The sequence below is a fragment of the Oryctolagus cuniculus genome, chromosome 13, assembly GCF_051225735.1.
Source record: "Oryctolagus cuniculus isolate XC-2025 breed Fujian yellow rabbit chromosome 13, ASM5122573v1, whole genome shotgun sequence".
Taxonomy (NCBI): Eukaryota; Metazoa; Chordata; class Mammalia; order Lagomorpha; family Leporidae; genus Oryctolagus; species Oryctolagus cuniculus.
The window spans coordinates 41056262-41076272 of NC_142879.1; the positions used below are offsets into that span (position 1 = coordinate 41056262).

Genomic DNA, 20011 nt, shown 5'->3' on the forward strand with positions numbered 1-20011 from the left:
ACTTTAATGTGTACAAAGAAAGCTGTATTAGGTAGGCTATACCTAAACACTTTTTTGTTAACAAATATTAGTCAATCAGGCCAACACTGGACATAGCGAATATAGTTGTTTTCTCCCCCAAGAAAGGAGTTGTGCTATTTTTTGGTTTAGTATCTTGAAATAAACTATAGCATACTACAAAAACAGAGTAAGGTATTCATTATTTTTCTTAGTTTACAGTCAAATTTCTATCAGATTAAGTACAGATCATATAGATAAAATCATTTAAAAATATTATATAAAACACATAATTTAGAGGTGACATAATATATTTGACAATAGGGTAAAAAGTCTTACCTGGAGAAAGAAAAAGGCACTGAAACTTATGAATATTTTACTAAACAGAAGTTAAACTAGTAAATATTTATTTGATCATGGAAATAGATGGGCCTCCTAAGCTATTTTTGACCTAGGTTAGTGGCTCATGTGGCCAGCATAGATGCAGGCATTCTTTAAAGCTCATAACTTAACATTATGATTTAGAAATGAGGGAACTACTATTTCTGAATGTCACTGACACAAATCTCTTAAATTTGCTAGAGATGATTGTCCAAAACAGTCCTTACTACTCACATGCAGTCAATGAGAATTTGAAACGTGGCTAGTCTGAATTGTGTTCGAAGTATAACACACATTGAATTTCAAAGACTTTGTATTAAAAAAAACATAAAATACGTAACTTTTTAAAAGTACTGATTACATGTTCAAATAATATTTTGGATATATTGCATTAAATGTATTATGGAAAGCAATTTCACTTGTTCCTTTTTACTTTGTTTAATAAAGTCACTAGAGAACTTTAAACGCCATTTATAGCTCCTGTTGTATTTCTGTTGGACAGTGCCATTCCAGAGAATGCTGATCATATTTACACTCATCCATTATTGGATAGGGTAGCAGGAACTCAATCCACCAAAGATCAAATATTTTCATTTATCCCCCAGGTACTACCATAGTATTTGTAAACCTGCCTTTCCACCACAGTAACCTATGTTTTCTTCCCTTAAAGTCTGGCAATGCCATGTTCATTAGATTTCCCCTTAAAAAAAAAAGGCACTTAAGCATATAAAATGAATGACTTCTGAAGTCTTTTTGTCTCTGAAATAACGCTGACATACTCTAAAATGAAATCATAAAATTTATGAAATATGGAAATGGTTAAATGGCATTTGACAATTTTAAAGTATCATTTTAATTCATAAGCATCAGAAAAACCAATTGGTATACATTGACGTTTCCCTGAAAATTTTTAATAGTTTTTACTATGAAGTAAGGATGCCCCTGATACTTGTTTCAATATTCATAATGTATTAATGACAAATGACCTGGAAGGTCTAGGCCACATATGTGGTATTTAGTACACATTAGGCTGGGGAACACTGTGAGGCAGCTGTGCAGGGGCAATTTACCCATCACAAGTCAGCTTATTTTATCCCCACTGTATCATCTTAATATTTGATTATATTCTACTCAACAAGCAATAATTCTTACTGAAAGACCTTTGTAGAGCCAGCTTTGTGGCACAGTGGGTTAAGCTGCTGCTTGTAATGCTGGCATCCTATATCGGATAACCAGTTTGAGTCCTGGATGCTTCTTCTCATCCAGTTTCCTGCTAATGTGCCTGGGAAAACAATGGAAGACAGGCCAAATATTTTGGCCCCTCTCACCTTTGTGGGAAACCAGAATGTCTCCCTAACGCCCATCTTCCACCTGGCCCAGGCCTGGCTGTTACAGTCACTTGGGGAGTGAACCAGAAGATAGATTGTCTCTCCCTTCTTTCTCTGTCATTCCACCTTTCAAAAATAAATAAATAAATAAAGTAGCTAAAAAAAAAGGCAAACTTTGCTTATTTTGAAAACTGGTCTTATATACATATATATAATTTTTTAAAGATTTATTTATTTATTTGAAAGGCAGAGTTACAGAGAGGCAGAAAGAGAGAGACAGACAGAGGGAAGGAGGGAGGGAAGGGCCTTCCATCCGCTGGTTCACTCCCCAGATGACCACAACAGCTGAAGCTGTGCCCATCCGAAGCCAGGAGCCAGGAGCTTCTTCTGGGTCTCCCACAGGGATGCAGGAGCCCAAAGTCTTGGGCCATCTTCCACTGCTTTCCCAACCACAGCAGAGAGCTGGATCAGAAGTGGAGCAGCCAGGACTCAAACCGGCACCTGTATGGAATAATGGCACTGCGGGTGGCCTTACCCGTTAAGCCGCAGCACCAGCCACTAATATTTTTTATGTTTCAATCACAATTAAAAATTTTCAAACCTATGATAAAATTATGGTGTCAGGATATGCACAAAAATTATTCCCATGGAAAATATATGGTATAGCTTACAATCAAAAAAGCATAAATACAATGAATCTGTTGAGGAATTTATTAATATTAAAGTAACAATTAAAAAAAGAAAAAAGCATAGACATGTATTTAAGTATTTGTCAAACTGAATTTACTAAAGTCTAAAGACTTCTGTCTGCTGTCAAGTAATCAGTACATTTTGGGATTGCTGATGTCAGGTATGTGCTAAAACCCTTATGAGATCCAGTTGGAAGTAATGGATGTATCTATTCCCCTTAATTCTAAGTTTTTAATTTTTCTGATGGTAAACTAAAGCAATGAAATCCTGGTCTGTTTTTTTTTTTTTTTTTCTCCTGTTATAGTCTTTCCTACCATAGTTCTGTATAATATAAATTGGCCATAAGTCATATGATTAAGTTATCTTCTGACAAAAACTAAGAGCATTTGCCATTGTACTTTATTATTTAATCATGGATGAGTCACTTTCATTTTAACCAAGTTCTGTGTGTTAATCAAATTCATGCCTATGTAATTTGTGGACAGTAAATGAAAATATGAATGCTTTTGGCAAAATAGTGTAGCAATTGTATTATTTCTACTTTGTAGATTTGTCTTATTTTATAAGCATACTTTAAAATTCAAAAAGGACATTTTCCACACAGAAAAATCACTTTAAAGAAACAATAACCTAAAACTTCAAATAAAAACCAAAAAGTTCTTAAGATTATGTATTATACCAGTTATCTTATTGTGATATATAATCAACTCTTGATTACCAAAAGAAATGGAAAAAAGCAGTAAAAATGACCCATTAATCACTCTTATGTAATCTGGAATGTATCCAAAGAATTTTACCCAAACTATGTTTCGCTTAAGTTATTCACTCAAACATTTTATTATCTATAACAACTATACGGAAGTTTGGTTACTGGGCAGTATGATGAAATGCTAATATAAAAAGATTTCACTAGCCTCTAAAAAAATGTTACTGAATAGAAGGCAATAATTTGCAAAAAATGTGATTTTAAATGCCAAAAAAAAGGACAATGAATACAACTAGAATATAAAGAAAGAAATCTTTACAGGTTAGATAGAAAGGGGAACAGATAAAGTAGAACAAACAATACTAAAAGACTGACAGAACTTGTAGGGTAGAGAACATGTAGACAGGATGAAAAATAGGAGCAAAAGCTTAGAGCTAAGATTTATATGAAGTATGCAAAAACAGTAAAGAGGTGGATTTGTCTAGCTTAAAGTTGAGAATGTTGAAGTGAGATAAAATTAATGGTAAGGCAAGAGCAAATTCTAGACAACCTTGAACACTTGGCTGTACTATTTGAATTTTATTACAGGCCAATGGTTCTTTGTTTCTGATGTGAGCTTCATGGAACACAAACACATAACTCTAACTTGTTAATCAGGAACACTTTTACTAATCTAATTGCCAAATCAATGAACTTTTCAGACTTCATCTCATCTGACCTCTCTAGAGAAGCAGCTGCCCATCCGTGGTGGATTGAGTACCTGCTACCCTATTACTGCCTTGCAGTCTCTTAGGCGTCTGTATGATGATTTTGTCTCCATGCTTGTTCCCTTTCTACTATTTTTACTGAGATTGCTTTACCTGCCCTTCACTTAAAGAATGCAAATACCTGGCCCCTATTTACTGCAGCAAGTGTTTATCCCTTTTGAGAATCTGATGAAAACTATAGATCTACCCATAACAAAAGTCACATATATAACATTTTGCGTAATTTCAGGATATTTGGATTCCAAGTTAAAAATTCAGCTCTAAATGTTCTCTCTAGGTAACTTCACTCCAGTTTTTTTTTTTATAAATTATATACTCCCAACTCCAAAACTTTATCTGCAACTCCATATATCTAAATAGCCTCATGAATGTTCAGACAGTAGGTTTTTAAAGCAATCTATCTACATTTCTGTTCTTCTTAAATGGGTTCTTTCTGTATACTTTTTATCATGGTGAATGCTACCCATCTACGAAACCTCAGAAGTCACAAACCAGGTAAATCTCAACTCCTCCTCCTCAATCCAACACCTAGTTTCTTTGGAGATGAACTTCTTCCTGTCTATCTGTTTCACTATAGCATTAGTTACTTCAGGCCCTCAATTCTTGTCTAGATTATTACATTAACCTCTCATCTGGTTTCCCTGCCTTCAGACTAATAATACTCTAGTCTGTCCTGTACTAAAGTACAGCATTTTCTTACAAGCCCAGAAAAAAACATAGAAAATTATTTTATTGATTTGTATAAAAACTGCTAATGGTTTCCCAACTACCTATAGAATAAAGTTCAAACTTCCTATTCTAACACAGAAAGCCATTCTTAAACTGGTCCCTGTTGCCTTACTGGCTCAATCTACCATCACTGCCCCATTCACTCACATGCCACTCTCTAGCCATACTGATCTGCTGCTACATTACAATATGCCAGGCCTTTTCATACTTTTGTGTTGCTTTATTCACAGTGTTCTCCCTAATTAGAATGGTCTCTCCCATTTGTATAATGAACACTATTTCACTCTCATCTTTTTATGTGTGGAGAGAAATGTACTCATCTTTAAAAGCAGCTCAATTACCTCTTCTTTGAGGTGCCTCCTGCCTCTTTTGCCCGAGAACTGCTTATTGCCAACCTTCTTATTCCTATTTCTAATTTAAACTATAAGCCTTTTGTGAGAAGGGATGGAGTTTTATTTTAAAGCACCCAAATGAGCACTGTCTACTATATCCTAAGCTTTGCCAATGTTTCAGAACATACAAAGGGAATTCAAAAATTCTTGGAAAAAATGGATTAAAAGCTAAGTTTATTAAGGTACAAAAATTCTGAAATTCATGTATTGTTTGTAATAAGCATTTTTCATGAACCTTCTGAAGATCCTACATGTAACAGTATGACTATCAACATGTATTCAATATAAAAACCAGAACAGTAACTATGAATTCCTAAAAGAAATAACAAGCTGCTACAGCAATTTCCTCAATATCTGTTACTACCTGCTATCTGTCATAGCTAACATCGAAACTTAAAAATTATATTTATAGGGGCCAGCACCATGACACACTAGGTTAATCCTCCATCTGCAGCACCAGCATCCCATATGGGCGCCAGGTTCTAGTCCTGGTTGCTCCTCTTCCAGTAGAGCTCTCTGCTGTGGCCCGGGAGGGCAGTGGAGGATGGCCCAAGTGCTTGGGCGCCTGCACCCGCATGGGAGACCAGGAAGAAACACCCAGCTCCTGGCTTTGGATTGGCATAGCGCCGGCCGTAGCAGCCATTTGGGGAGTGAACCAATAGAAGGAAGACCTTTCTGTCTCTGTCTGTAACTCTACCTGTCAAATAAATAAATAAAAAATCTTTTAAAAAATACATTTATAGTGGGTGTTTAGCCTAGTGGTTAAGATGCCAGTTAAAGATGCCTACATCCCAAAACCAGCCTGTTTGAAAACCAGCTCCAGTTCCTGATTCCAGCTTCCTGCTAATGCCAACTCTGGGAAGTAGAGTATTATAGCTCAAGTAATGTGTCTTACCAGCCTCTTGGGAGAGCTGGACTGAGTTTCCAGCTCCTGGCTACGGCTCAGGCCCAACCATTTGGGAGTTAAGCAACAAGGAGCTCTGTGACTTTGAGGAGCATGGATGGATGGATGGATGGATGGACAGACAGGGAACAAAAAGCAGTTTTCTATCCTTCCAATAGCTAGTTGTTCTGTTAATGTTGAAATAATCATCATATTCAGTATTAGTGGTAGAACAGCCTCTCATTATGAAAACAATGGTTCCATGGGAACATGAGATTATAGTTAAAAAAAAAGTCACGAATTTTCATGCTAGTAACTGACAGATTAGGAATTGTAAAATACAGTTTACAGACCCTACACAGGGTGAAAGAAAAAAATGAGCCAATGACTCTGGGAATCTCCCTTTTTGGAACTCTGTTATCTTGATATCTAAAATTCTATTCTAGTTTGTAAAAGCCAAAGTACAAGCAGTCTTTTAAGAATATTAACCTATTGTTATATGGTGACTATTCCATTGGTTATGCCATGCACTATGGTGGAAATTCTAGAAACACAGAAGTAGCTGTATGGGAAAGACCTTCAGAAAGTTCACTGATAATGTATATCATGAAAAACTATAAAGGGGTTTGTTTTTTGCATACAAATCTTTTAATTATATTCTCTCATTCACTTTTTAAAGCACCCTCATATTTAAGAATTCAAAGCTACATGGAAACATTACTTCACTTAACTTTACAATGTTAAAGGGGCCCCTGTTCTTTATTGTTGAGCTCAGTATGTTAAGTATGATAGTTTTGTCAGACTGTTTTGTATGAAGGGGTAATGTAGCAAGAATACTACAAAAAAAAAAAATCACACAGCGGGGCTGGCGCTGTGGAGTAGCAGATAAAGCCGCCACCTGCAGCGTCAGCATTTCATATCATCAGCATCCCATGTGGGCACTGGTTAGAGTCCCAGCTGCTCCACTTCTGATCCAGCTCTCTGCTATGGCCTGAGAAAGCAGTGGAAGATGGCCCAAGCACCTGCACTCACGTGGGCGCCCCAGAAGAAGCTCCAGGCTCATGGCTTCAGATTGGCACAGCTCTGGCCATTGTGGGGATTTGGGGAGTGAACCAGCAGGTAGAAGACCCCTCTATCTCTGCAACTCTGCTTTTCAAATGAATTTTAAAAATCTTTTTATTTTTATTTTTTGACAGGCAGAGTGGATAGTGAGAGAGAGAGACAGAGAGAAAGGTCTTCCTTTTGCCGTTGGTTCACCCTCCAATGGCCGCCACGGCTGGTGCGCTGCGGCTGGCGCACTGCGCTGATCCGATGGCAGGAGCCAGGTGCTTCTCCTGGTCTCCCATGGGGTGCAGGGCCCAAGCACTTGGGCCATCATCCTCCACTGCACTCCCTGGCCACAGCAGAAAGCTGGCCTGGAAGAGGGGCAACCGGGACAGAATCCGGCGCCCCGACCGGGACTAGAACCCGGTGTGCCGGCACCGCTAGGTGGATGATTATCCTATTGAGCCGCGGCGCCGGCCTTTCAAATGAATTTTTAAAATCTTAAAAAAAAAAAAAAAAAAAAAAAAAAAAAAAAAAAACACACACATAGCACTAAAACTATCTTCATTTAAATTCAACTAGATACCTGACATGAACTCATAATAGTAACACCCTTTTGTTCCCCAGAAGCATGGGACAGCACTTTCTTTCCATTTCCGAAGCTGGCTATTTCACTCATCCTACAAGGTCCCAATCTTAGTATTTCTACATTATTTTCCGTAGTATGTGACCTTTGTTCCTAATGTACAGCCTTTCATAGACATGTTAACTATAGAGAAGGTGAATATATATACAATAGATGTACCTTTTCCCATAAATTATTCCTTTAGTCTCTTCAGTTCCCCCCGGCCAAAAATACACTTCTCACAGCTTTTAAACTTCCCACATTTTTTTAAAAGCAAAATAAATCTTAGAGATGTAAATGCAATGAAATACTGCAAGACATTAAATTACTAAGAAAGAGAGCCTGCAACTAGGTTACAGGGTAGAAAATCTCAGTATATGGCCTTTTATAACATTCAATATTTTAAATCATATGCATATATTACCTCAATTTTTTAAATACAATTTTAAAATCATAAACACCCTTTTCCTCTATATAATCCTCTACTTCCTTTTCATCAAAGCTAGCATTCATGGAAGAACTGTCCCTACTACTAGATTCCTACTTTCTTTCTTTTTTTTTTTTTTTTTTTTTTTTGGGGGGGGGGACAGATAGACAGTGAGAGAGAGAGAGACAGAGAAAGGTCTTCCCTCCGTTGACTCACCCCCCAAATGGCCGCTACAGCCGGCCCGCTGTGCCGATCTGAAGCCAGGAGCCAGGTGCTTCCTCCTGGTCTCCCATGCGGGTACAGGGCCCAGGCACTTGGGCCATCCTCCACTGCACTCCCACAGCAGAGAGCTGGACTGGAAGAAGAGCAACCGGGACTAGAACCCAGGGTACTGGGACTGCAGGCAGAGGATTAGCCTAGTGGGCCGCGGCGCCAGCTCTTACCCCTTATTCTTTAACTCATCCTCTTAGCTCTTCTGTCTATGCTACAGAAGCTGGTCTAAGTGGTCCTTCCACTGCTAAATACAATGGTTTCTATACAGTTCTTTGACCCACTATTTATCTCTTGCTCAAATTTCCAAGATTTACAATTTCAGTTTTCTTTTTATCTTTCTTGCTGATTTTAGTCTCTGACAGTTTTCTATGGGTATCTCAGGGCTCAAACTCAATCCTTCTCATACTTGCTCTGCTTGGACTACTGCATAGCCTTTTGTAACCATCCATCCATTCATGGCACAAAAGCCAGACTAATGTTGTCAATATATATCTCACCATGCCACTCCCCTATTTAAAACTATTAAATGATTTCCTATTGCCCTTAGGTTAAATCCAAAATCCTTTTCTTGATCTGTCTTACCCTTCCAGCTTCATCTCATTCCCTCTGATTATGTTACATGCACATCTTCTATTCGTTGAAGTCAGACTGTCTCCTGTCTCAAGATCTATTCCCACTTAGCTTTTCATTTTTGAGGATTAAGTTTATTTTTTTAAAAGATTTATTTTATTTGAAAGTCAGTTACACAGAGAGAGTAGCGGCAGAGAGAGATATAGACAGAGAGAGAGAGATGCAGAGAGAAAGAGAGAGGTCTTCCATCCGCTGGTTCACTCCCCAACTGGCCGCAACGGCCAGGGCTGCACCTATCCGAAGCCAGGAGCCAGGAGCTTCTTCCAGGTCTCTCACACGGGTGCAGGGGCCCACGGACTTGGGCCATCTTCTGCTTTCCCAGGCCATAGCAGAGACCTGGATCGGAAGTGGAGCAGCTGGGTCTCGAACCGGCACCCATATGGGACACCGGCACTTCAGGCCAGGGTGTTAACCTGCTGTGCCAGGGCGTTAACCCGCTGCCACAGCGCCGGCCCCGAGGATTAAGTTTAAACATCAGTTCCTCAGGGATAACTTCCCAGTCTCTTCAAGGTAAATCAGATCTATCTGTTACATTTGAACTAATCTCAATTATAATTAAGTACTTTGTATAAATGTATTTAAGATATTCATAATTCAACTAAAATAAAAACTCTTTGATATCAGGGGTCATACCTCCATGTCCTTCACTGCTGAGATTCTTGGCTACTAGCACAGGGCATAGCAGATAGCCAATAAATACCTAATTCAATCAGTCACTATCTTTTTGACAATTATTTCAATAATCTTTATTTGTAATTCGATTGCACTCTGGATTTGGAGCCACATTACCAACCTACTACTTAAAATGTACTCAACTGTATTTCCCAAATCCAATCTAGTCACCCCTCTTCACATTCCTGGATCTTGGTGAAGAGTAATATTACCTATATCACAGCCCAAGTCAGAAATCTTTGTTTTCCTAGATGTGGCTCTCTCAGCTATCAGACACCCCTGATGCCCAGCCCCATGTAATCCCCTCAGCACAAACCTGATTTGTAAATTTTACATCCTGAATAATTAAAAATCCATCTACTCTTCATCACTATTGTTAATACTTTAGTTTAAGCACCATTGCATTTTGCCTAGGTTATTACAACAGCCTTTCAGAACATGTAACTATACACATATCATTGCCTCTCCCTGTCAATCCACTTTCCTCACAGCAAACTTCTCTTGAATTACAAACCTAATTTGTCACTCTTTCTTAAACCCTTCCAACTGATTCTCCACTGCATTATGATCTGAAAGATGTTTCACTCATCTCATTTTTCGCCCCTTCTATCTTCAACCAACCCATTCTCTAGATAGAAGTCATATGATTTATAAGAAAAAATTTTTTCAGGCCCCAATTGGACATTACCCCATCTAGGAAGCTTTCTGCGAAATGCCCTGGATGTACCTCCTACATATATTGTGTAATGATGTTTGTCACAGCACATACTCTATGTTGTAAAGGACTATTTATTGTCAGTCTTTTCTCACTAGGCTATAAATTCTTAAAAATGAGGGATTTCTTTGTTTTTGTTTCAAGATTCGATAGGCAGAGTGACAAAGATATCTTCCATCTGCTGGTTTACTCCTCAAAGGCCCCAACAGCCAGAGCTAGGCCAGGCTGAAGCCAAGAACTCCATCTGGGTCTCCCACATGAGTGCCAGGAACCCAATTACTTGTGTCATCATCTGCCGTCTTCCAAGGGCTTTAGCAGGAAGTTGGATTGGAAGCATGAAGTAGTCAGAACTCAAACCAGGCATTCTGATATGGGATGCAGCCATCCTAAGTGGTAACTTAACCTGCTGCACCACAGAGCCTGCTCCTATTTCCCTATTTCTTCTTAATCTCTATATTCCCAGTGCCTAATGTAGTACCTGACACATATAAGACACTCAAATATTTGTTGAATAAGTCTATGGTTAGAAGAAACAGAGATACTAGTCAGTAAACCATTGCTATAATCTAAGAATGAAGCTTATCTACTAATGATTATAGGGAGAAGTGACTCACACAAAAGACAATTCAACTAACCACTAACTACTCATTCTAGATTTGGGACCATGGTAAGACATAGTCTTGGCCCTCAAATAGCTGATGATGTAACAGGGAAGGTGACACAGAACTACAAAATGTAACAAGTTCTAGAATAATGACAAGAACAGTGCTTTGTAAGTCCTAAACATAAAGGAACTAATTTTGCTGGAAGTGAGGAAAGAAGGTATCTCTATAGTAGGTGGTAATATCTGTGCTGGATCTTGCAGACTAAATAGGATTTTACCACACAGACAAGGGAAGCAATAGTATTACAAAGTGGAAAGTGGATGAGAAAAGCAACAGAGCACAAAGACGCACAATGTGATCAAGGAATTAGAACATATGGTATGTCTGTTTTTTTTAAGCTATGTTCTTATGCTTAAAACAGTGCTCAGAACATAGCAGGTGTTCCATAAGGCTCTGTAAGTCTTAGGTAAATTAAAAAGTCTACAAACGTTTCCATATGGATAAAAAACAGGACTTGAGATAAGAGATGAAACTGGAGAAGTAGCTGATGGCCAGAGGATAAAGAACCTTGTTCCCATGCCAGTGTCTCACATCAGACTGGCAGATAACAGGAAACTATTCAATAGAAAGCTAAAGCAAGACTCCAGTACAATCAGGGCTGGGCTGAAGAAACAAATGTAATGCTTTACTGTGGAATATGGTATCAAGACCATTTTTTTTTTCAAAAGTGAATTTTATTTTTATTTTTGGAAAACTTTTTTTAAATAAATTTCAAAAGTACAACTTTTGGATTATAGTGGTTTTCCCCCCATATCCACCCTCCCATCCGCAAACCATCCCATCTCCTACTCCCTCTCCCATCCCATTCTTAAGATTCATTTTTAATTATCTTTATATACAGAAGAAGACCATGATTTTTATAAGCTAATTGCAGGGAGTCACACAAGAAAAGGACAGGGCCAGAAGATTTTTTATTTACCCTGAATATGTAAAAGAAAAAGAGATGGAAAAAGGTAGAAATATGTTGAATATGGGCTTAGAAATTAAACATTTGTGCCAAGTAAAAGAAGAAATGGGGATATAAGTAGGATGCTGAATACATAAATGAACAAAGTAAGGTTGCTTATTCCAAAGCAAACAATAAGATGGAATAACAAGAAAACCAATAGCAAAAACCATCTGAAACTGAGCTACAATACTCAAAATTCTATAAGAATCTTGATAGCTTCCTCAGTGTAAACACAGACCCTTAGATACCCTAAATTCTCTCTGTAAAAGAGTAACAGGAATGATTAGGAAAAGACAAAGATATAGAGGTAATACATCTGATCACTTACTGAATTCAGAGGCTAAGAAGAAGGAAACAAGAATTAAAGATACATGAAATACTGAGAAGAAATAACTCAGATTTCATTCACAAGAATATGGAAGACTGGCACAGGATGTAGATATGAGGGAGGAAAACAGGTACAGTTTTGAATGTGTTGAACTTGGGTAGTCAACAGAGTATCAGTCTGAAATGAAACCCAGAAAGGGGGCCTCAGAAAGATTTAGGGAATCTTGAGCCAAACAGATATAATTAGAAACCACTTGGAAAGAGGTCACCTACAGAGTAACTTCAAGGTGAAAAGAAGGCTAAAGACAGAGTCTTGGAGATTATTTACATATCAGAGGAAGGATGAGCAACAATGAAGGAGATTCCTAAAGGCCAGTAAGAAAAACAGGTAGAGAAAAGCAGTAAGGGCAGAATTAACAACGAGTAAACACTGATAAGAGCATAATTATCACATGTCAACCTCTAAGCATTCTACCTGTATTAATTCTTTTAATGTTAATAATGCCCTATGAGATGAGTGTTTAACTATCTTCATTTCATAGACAAAGTAATGGAATGACACATACAGTAAGCAAGTTGCTAAAGGTCACATAATAAATTAAACCGCCAAAATTTGAATCTATGCAGTCTCCATAAAGCAAGAGTTTCAAATAGAAACAGTAGTCAACATGGTTAAATGCGGCAAGTAGCAGATTAAGATTTGAGGTCTTTAAATTTGACAACTGGAAGGCTACTGATAGAGGTATAAACCAGAAAAGTGTGAGTTAAGTTAGCGGGAAGTGAAAAGATAACCCACAGAATGGAAAAAACTTTTGCAAATTGTATTTAATAAGGGATCTATATCTAGAATGATTATACACCATAACAAAAGGACAAACAATCCAGGCTCAAAGGACCCATATAGACAGTTCTCCAAAGACGACAGATGAAGGGTCAAGAAACACAAAAAGAGGCTCAGCATCATTAGCCATCAGAGAAATGCAAATCAAAACCAAAATGAGATCACTTCATAACCACTAGAAATGACTACAATCAAAACAACAGTAAGTACTGGACAAGCTATGGAGAAATTGAAACTCCTATATACTGCTGGTAGGAAAATAAAAATATCACAGCATTTTGGAAAATAGTCTAGCAGTTCTTCAAATGGTTAAAGAGATATCGTATAAGTCTGCAATTCCACTCCTCTATACTAACCAAGAGGAAATGAAAAAATGTCCCCAGAGAAACTTGTATATAAAATGTTCATAACAGCATTATATATAATAATTCCAAAACAGAAACAACTCAATGTCTATCATGTGACAAATGGATAAGCAAAATGTGATACATCCATATAATGGAATATTATTTGACAACAAAAAGGAAATGAAGTATTGATATATGCTACATGGATGAACCTTGAAAACATTTTGTAAATAAAAGAAGCCAATCACAAAGAACCACATTTTGTCAGACTCTTTTTATATGCAGTGTCCCAACAGGCAAATACGGAAACAGAAAACACATTTAGTGGTTGCCTAAGACTGAGGTTCCAAGGAAGGGTGATTAAGATTCACAGTGATAGTCAAGGAGTTTGGGGCTTCTTTTTGGGGGTATTGAGAAATGTTCTAAAGTTGACTATGAGTATATTAAAAATTTGAAATGTACATTTTAAAATAAGTGAACTATATCATGGCCTGTGAATTGTATCTCAATAAAACCATTAAAAAGTTAATTGGAAGTGAAGGAAAAGACAGGAAATACTTGCATGAGTTAGGAGACAAGGTCAAGAGAAGATTTTTTGAAAGCTGGCAAGATCTGAAAATGTTTATCAGTGGGAATAATCAGCAAAAAAAGGGAGCCTGACATGAAAAAGACACGAAGGATTAAGAAAATTCCTAAAGGGGATGGACAGGAAGAAGAATCATGACACCTCTGAAAAAGTGAAGATACAAATAACTGGTAGTGAAGGCAAGGTTAAGTTTAAACCTGAAGCTTCGGCCGGCACCGTGGCTCAGTAGGCTAATTCTCCGCCTTGTGGCGCTGGCACAACAGGTTCTAGTCCCGGTTGCCCCTCTTTCAGGCCAGCTCTCTGCTGTGGCCCAGGAGTGCAGTGGAGGATGGCCCAAGTGCTTGGGCCCTGCACCCGCATGGGAGACCAGGAGAAGCACCTGGCTCCTGCCATCGGATCAGCGCGGTGCGCTGGCTGCAGCGCGCCAGCCGTGGCGGCCATTGGAGGGTGAACCAACGGCTCTCTCACTATCCACTCTGCCTGTCAAAAAAAAAAAAAAAAAAAAAACACACACACACAAACAAACCTGAAGCTTCAATTCTGTTTTTCACTAAGGGAGAAGAGCAGATCTTTAGCTGAGGGAGAAGAGATCTTTACCTGTGTATGAGAAATTGAGAATAAAGTCCAGAAAGTAATAACTCCGGGAAAACTACTGAAGAGAATGGAAAAAGACAGCATAGATTTAAACACACACACACACACACACAAACAGCTTGTCAAGCAGAATTGAGAAGTATGAGAACAGAATTAAATTTTAATGGAGCCAATATGTAAGACTGTATGACATTTTCAACTAGATTGATTAGTTCAGAGTTTACATATTGAGATGGGAGATGAATGGGCAGTTTCACAGGGTGAAGGATATGAGAATATAGGTAAAATGTTTGATCATAAGGTCCTACTAGGTGAGGAAGACAATGATACCAAAGAAAGATGAACATTTCAAAGAAGAGTTGGATTTAGTGACTAATTTATATAGAAGATGAAGGAAAACAAAGGATTAAACAAGATTCCTGATTCATTTATCTGACAACTGAAAGATTAACGACCAAATCGGACTTTTTAGAACAGGGAGGAAAGTTACAGATAGATAAATTACTCAAAAATATAACTCTTAGATTAAAAAAAAAACTTAAAAGAAAAACCTTGCCATTTTTAAGAATAAAGAGAAGCCCAGAGAAATTAAGTGAGTTAATAATCATACTGAACTAAATGAAGATTAGAAACGACTTTGAAATTCAAGCCATTCTATTTTACCATGGAATCTCACTAATATCTGGAGTTTGACACGAGGGCAGGAAATACAAACAATGCTTCTTGAGGAGATGAATATAAAAATTGGTTTGAAATTCTAGGTTCATTTCAGGTAATAGTGGGGAAATATGATCCAAGAACAAAATAAATGACAAGAGAAGCCAATCTGAAGAACTGCCACTATGGCATAGTGGGTAAAGCCACCGCCTGCAGTACCTGCATCCTATATGGGCATCATTTTGGGTCCCAGCTGCTCCACTTCCAATCCAGCTCTCTGCTATAGCCTGGGAAAGCAGTAGAAGATGGCCCAAGTCCTGGGGCCCCTGCACCCACGTGGGAAACCCGGAAGAAGCCCGTCTCCTGGCTTTGGATGGGCACAGCTCTGGCCGTTGAAGCCATTTGGGGAGTGAACCAGTGGATAGAAGTCTCTCTCTCTCCCTCTCTGCAGCTCTGCCTTTCAAATAAATTAATTAAAAAAATAAAGTATACTGAACTGTTATCATTGTTACTCTATTAAAAAAAAAAGCCAATCTGAGATCAAACATTTACTCTGATAATCCACATAGAGATAATCAAGAGTTGGATGCAGAATGATATAAGCACCTTAACATATTCTAATGCAAGAACATTTTATGCTTCAAAATCTTCTAAACATTATTTGGCAATATAGATGATAGAACATATAAATGTATCAAGGCTTAGAATTTTAAACATTAAGAAGAACTTTGTTTACTTTTAAAGTTCTTTTATGTTATAGAAATTATGAAGTCCAATTAGCTCTCTTTAAGGGGCTAGATATTTGCCTTACCTTTTCTACCTTGTAGTCACACAAGTATTCCACCTCATAATTGTTTAGATTCCTTTTGGTGATTCCAATCGATTTACATGTGAGTTTTTCTTTTCTACATAATTCCTGAAGAGTATCAAGTGAAACTAGGCAAGGCACACACCAAGCTACAATAAGAAAATAGAATTCTTTACTAATGAAACAGCTATTCAATTAGAACAAAAAAAAAAAAGATAATCTTAAAACTTCTATATCCCCACCCTTCAACTGGAAATTTTACACAACTAAAAATTCATATGACAAGAAAACAATGATGTGTCTTCAAGATGAAGTATTAAAGAACTATTTTTGATAATTGGTCTTGGACTTTTCTCATGAATTTTTATCCTGCTATGTTCAATTGACATTAATTTCTACTAAGTCACTTGAACAAAACATCCCATGCCTATAACTTTTTCTTAAGATAACATACAGATGCCAAGGTCAACAGAGGTGATGTTTTTTACTTTTCCATTTTATTCTACATAGAATACAATTATTGTCATACAATGTAGATCTCCAGGGCATTCTTATTGTTTAGAAGTACATCTATAATATATTTTAAAACACAATCTTTAATTTCTTAAAAAGTAACTTTTTTCATTTCTTTTAACTGGATAATTAGAACAGAGACCTAGTTAAAACATAGTTCTAAATTACAAAGGCATTATTTGCCCTAATTTTTCCACTTTGAAATCCTGCATGAAATTTAACTCCACTTAATATTTTGCCCACGCTGTAATGTATTATCAACCCAAGTGCTATAATTCTAAAAATTCAGTGTATATTGACTTTTTTGGTAATACTAATTTCCTGTATTGTTTTTAAAGCCAGGAGTTATACAGTGTTCAATTTACAGAATCCACATACCCAATTTGAAGAAAATTGGATTTAATCTACCTTAGAGAAGCCAGGAAACTATTTATGTTGCATAAGATTTTACTTCCAAATTCCTGTAGTCAGGCTGTCGTGCTGAATTTACAATACAAATCAACACAAAGTGATGTTTAGAAAAATGTAATAAACTTGCTTTTATGGCTAGTGTCATTGTAAGCACTAGATGGATCAAGAATCGTCTGCTCTAGCTTACATGGTTTGCAATCTTTCTGGGATCAGATTCACTGAAAAAAACTGGGTTGCCAAATAGAATCAGTAAACTCAAGCCATATGTGGTAGCTCTCCAAGGTAGTGGCCATAACCTTTTGTGTTTTGAGGAAATTTGCAGGAAGTGAGAGTACAGCTGCTTTAACTTTACTACATTCTTTCCTCATCCCCTCACCCCCAACTCACACAGGGTCTTCAATGTCAGAAACCCTTAAGCACAATTTCCACCACTGCCCCCCTGCCAAGGACTCCTAGTTCTAAATCAAGGAAGGAAAACGTACTTCTCCCAGAAAACTGAGGCTGGGGAAAAAGTTGACCGGGAGTGGTGGTAGAGGGTAGAAAAATACTAATTCCTTTAAGTTCCTTCCATCCAAAAACCTTGAGGTTGTTCTGTGCAAAGTGAACCTCATTAGCTGATCCGGTGCCAAGGAGGTGCCTCCTGGATATCTATCTACCTAAGGTATGTGTGGTGGGCTGTTCCGAACCATTCTTATCTAGTTGAGGATCTAAAACACCACCACCGATGGAGAAGAAACAAACTAGAATATAAAAAAGCTAAAAACACTTGGTTAAAAAAAAAATCCGACAGCCTATAGTAACAGAGAAAAAGTACATCGACAATATTAACTATTTCAACACCACTATCAAAACCTTCCAGTAGCTCACGCTATCCATCGCCATTCTTAAAGGAAGAAAAGTTCTGGGATAGTGAGGAGATAATCTATGTGGAGCAGAGCAGAGCAGGAAAGAACCTATAAATTCCAGAATGCATTTGAAAATTCCAGGCTTTCAAAGCGCGCGCACACAAACGAACACGCGCACAAACGCGCGCGCGCGTGCTCAGTGTGAGTCTTCGAGGTCCATATAAATAACGCCAAGTTCCCGGGGGGAGGGGGAAGAAAAGTTAGCGCCAGCCAGAGGCTGCATCTTCACACACCTAGTCTCTGCGAGATCTCACTGAGGAGCAATTAGACCTTCTTACGTGTCCGCTCTCGGCTGCGCCTCACTCGCTCCCTTTCTGACCCCACTTCAACCCCAATTCCTCTCCCTCGCTGTTGTGATACCAGGGTCTCGTTTACACCTGCGGGTTCTCTCTCTCCCGCTTCCCAAACGCCCAAGCGAACACCACAAGGCCGGCTCACAAGACCACAAAGGAGTCATCGCAGCCGTGCCCACGAACCCTCGAGCCGGGAGCCCACAGCGAAGTTACCGCGACGCCCGATGCAGCCGCGGGCAGCCCAGAGGGGCCGGGCCGGGCCGAGCGCGCGGCGGGAAGCGACGCTCCACACAGCCCGGCGCGGCCGCGGTTCGCGCGGGCGCCCACCTCCAGCGCACAGCGAGGGCAGGGAGAACGCGAGAGGAGCGGGCCAGGCCCTCAGGAGGGTCAGCGGCCAGGAGGAGGGGGCAGGCGCCCGCAGAGCGCATCCTGGGGTCGGCGTGTCAGCGAGGCGGCAGGCGGAGTCCCGCCACGTCGCCGCCTGGCTGGGCCGCGGGACGGCCCCGCTTCCCAGGCCTCAGAAGCGTGCCTGGGAACGGAGAGGGAAGAGGGGGCAACGCTCCAGCCTCACCTCCTTGCGCCTCAGCCCCGGCCGCCGCCATCTTGTGGAGCTTTCATTCAAACTGGCGCGGTCTGACGGGATAGCTCAGCTGGCCCTACGCCCCGCCCCTGTCCGGCCCGCGCGGCAATCGGGGGCAGGCGGGGGGGGGGGCGGCGCTGGAACCCGTGAGGCGTCCTGACGTCACCGGAGGCTGACCCCGAGCGTGGCGGCAGTGCGCCTGCGCCCACGGCCCACACCGGCCGCCGCGCGGGAGGGGAGAGGCGGAGAAGGGGGAGAGGGGCGGGGCGGGAGGGGCGGGGACCGCGGCCCTAAGCTAGGTAAGCCGCAGTCTTCCCTCTGCTGGAGCGCGTGCGCCGGCGCTCAGGAGAAAGCCCTCCAGGCGTTCCCACGCCTTTCTTTGAAATCGTGTTACCTAGGAGCTAGGTACACTATCCGAAAGGGCCGCGTGGGTTTCTGTTTGGGACGCTTCCTCCAATTCCCGTTCCTCATTACCTGAGCCCAACGAACCAACTTTGCCCTCCTCGTAGTTCGTTTCCTATCCGCGCCCCCGCGCTCTGGCTCTCAAAATCGGCCCCACGTAGGATCTCTTGGAGAGGAATTGTTTGCTCCTCGGGCAGAGGTTCCGACCCGGGCAGTGGGCATCTGAGGGCTCCCCAGGTGATTCCAACGTGCGGCCATCAGTGCTGCCGGCGCTTTAGGGACGCTTGTTAAAGTGCAGATTCGAATTTGGTGGGTCTGCGTTGAGTCCCGGGCGTCTGCATTTCACAGGCTTCCAGGCTCTTGCTCTGCCAGCAGCTGCTGCTCCAGGGGCCTCCACACGTCTCTATCCCTCACCTGCCCCCAGCATTCTTCGCAGCCTGTCCGTGGTGATGGCTTGAACAATCTAAAGCAGAAGCCTTAGAAGTGCAAATGGCAAAAACTTCGGTGGGTAGCTATTTGACGTCTACCGAGGATTTTTACAAAGATTTATGCTCTAAAAATGACAAATGTTTAAACCATCTTGTATAAATTTGAAATACTGGAAATAAACGCGGACCATTAAAGCTATGGCTAATTATTTGATTCCATTATGAAACACCGTGTAGCCATCCAAAAATGTTTTTGAAGCTTTTATTATCATAGGAAAGTGTTTAGTGTGGTTTTTTTTAATCCTCCTAAAATAGTTTAAATTAGCTAAGAAAAATTATATAGGAAGACAACAAAATGTAAAATCTTTGCATGGAGAGACCGGGGTTGCAGAGCCGCAGGTTTAGCCTCTTTATCTGCATCCCCGGATCCCATATGGGCTCTGGTT

The 20011-nt window shown here is 39.9% G+C and overlaps 1 protein-coding gene across 8 annotated transcripts in view; it reads right to left on the minus strand.

Moving 5' to 3' along the window:
- The window catches only part of SUV39H2 (SUV39H2 histone lysine methyltransferase), a 30549-nt gene extending 10936 nt beyond the window's left edge, over positions 1-19613 (minus strand). For 2 of the 8 annotated variants that reach the window (XR_016218911.1, XM_008268314.5), the window contains exons 1-2: positions 18727-18885; positions 16037-16182 (exon numbers count right to left, since the gene is read on the minus strand). Coding sequence is in view for 4 of the 8 variants with exons in the window: in XM_008268314.5 (XP_008266536.1) it covers positions 16037-16182; positions 18727-18757 (177 nt within the window). In the remaining 4 variants the exon portion in view is untranslated. Of the gene's footprint in view, positions 1-1706; positions 1833-16036; positions 16183-18726; positions 18920-19209 lie in introns of those variants that run through there. The other 6 variants (XM_089311485.1, XM_070055431.2, XM_070055433.2 and 3 more) reach the window with 4 other exon arrangements.
- Between the last annotated feature and the right edge of the window lie 398 nt (positions 19614-20011).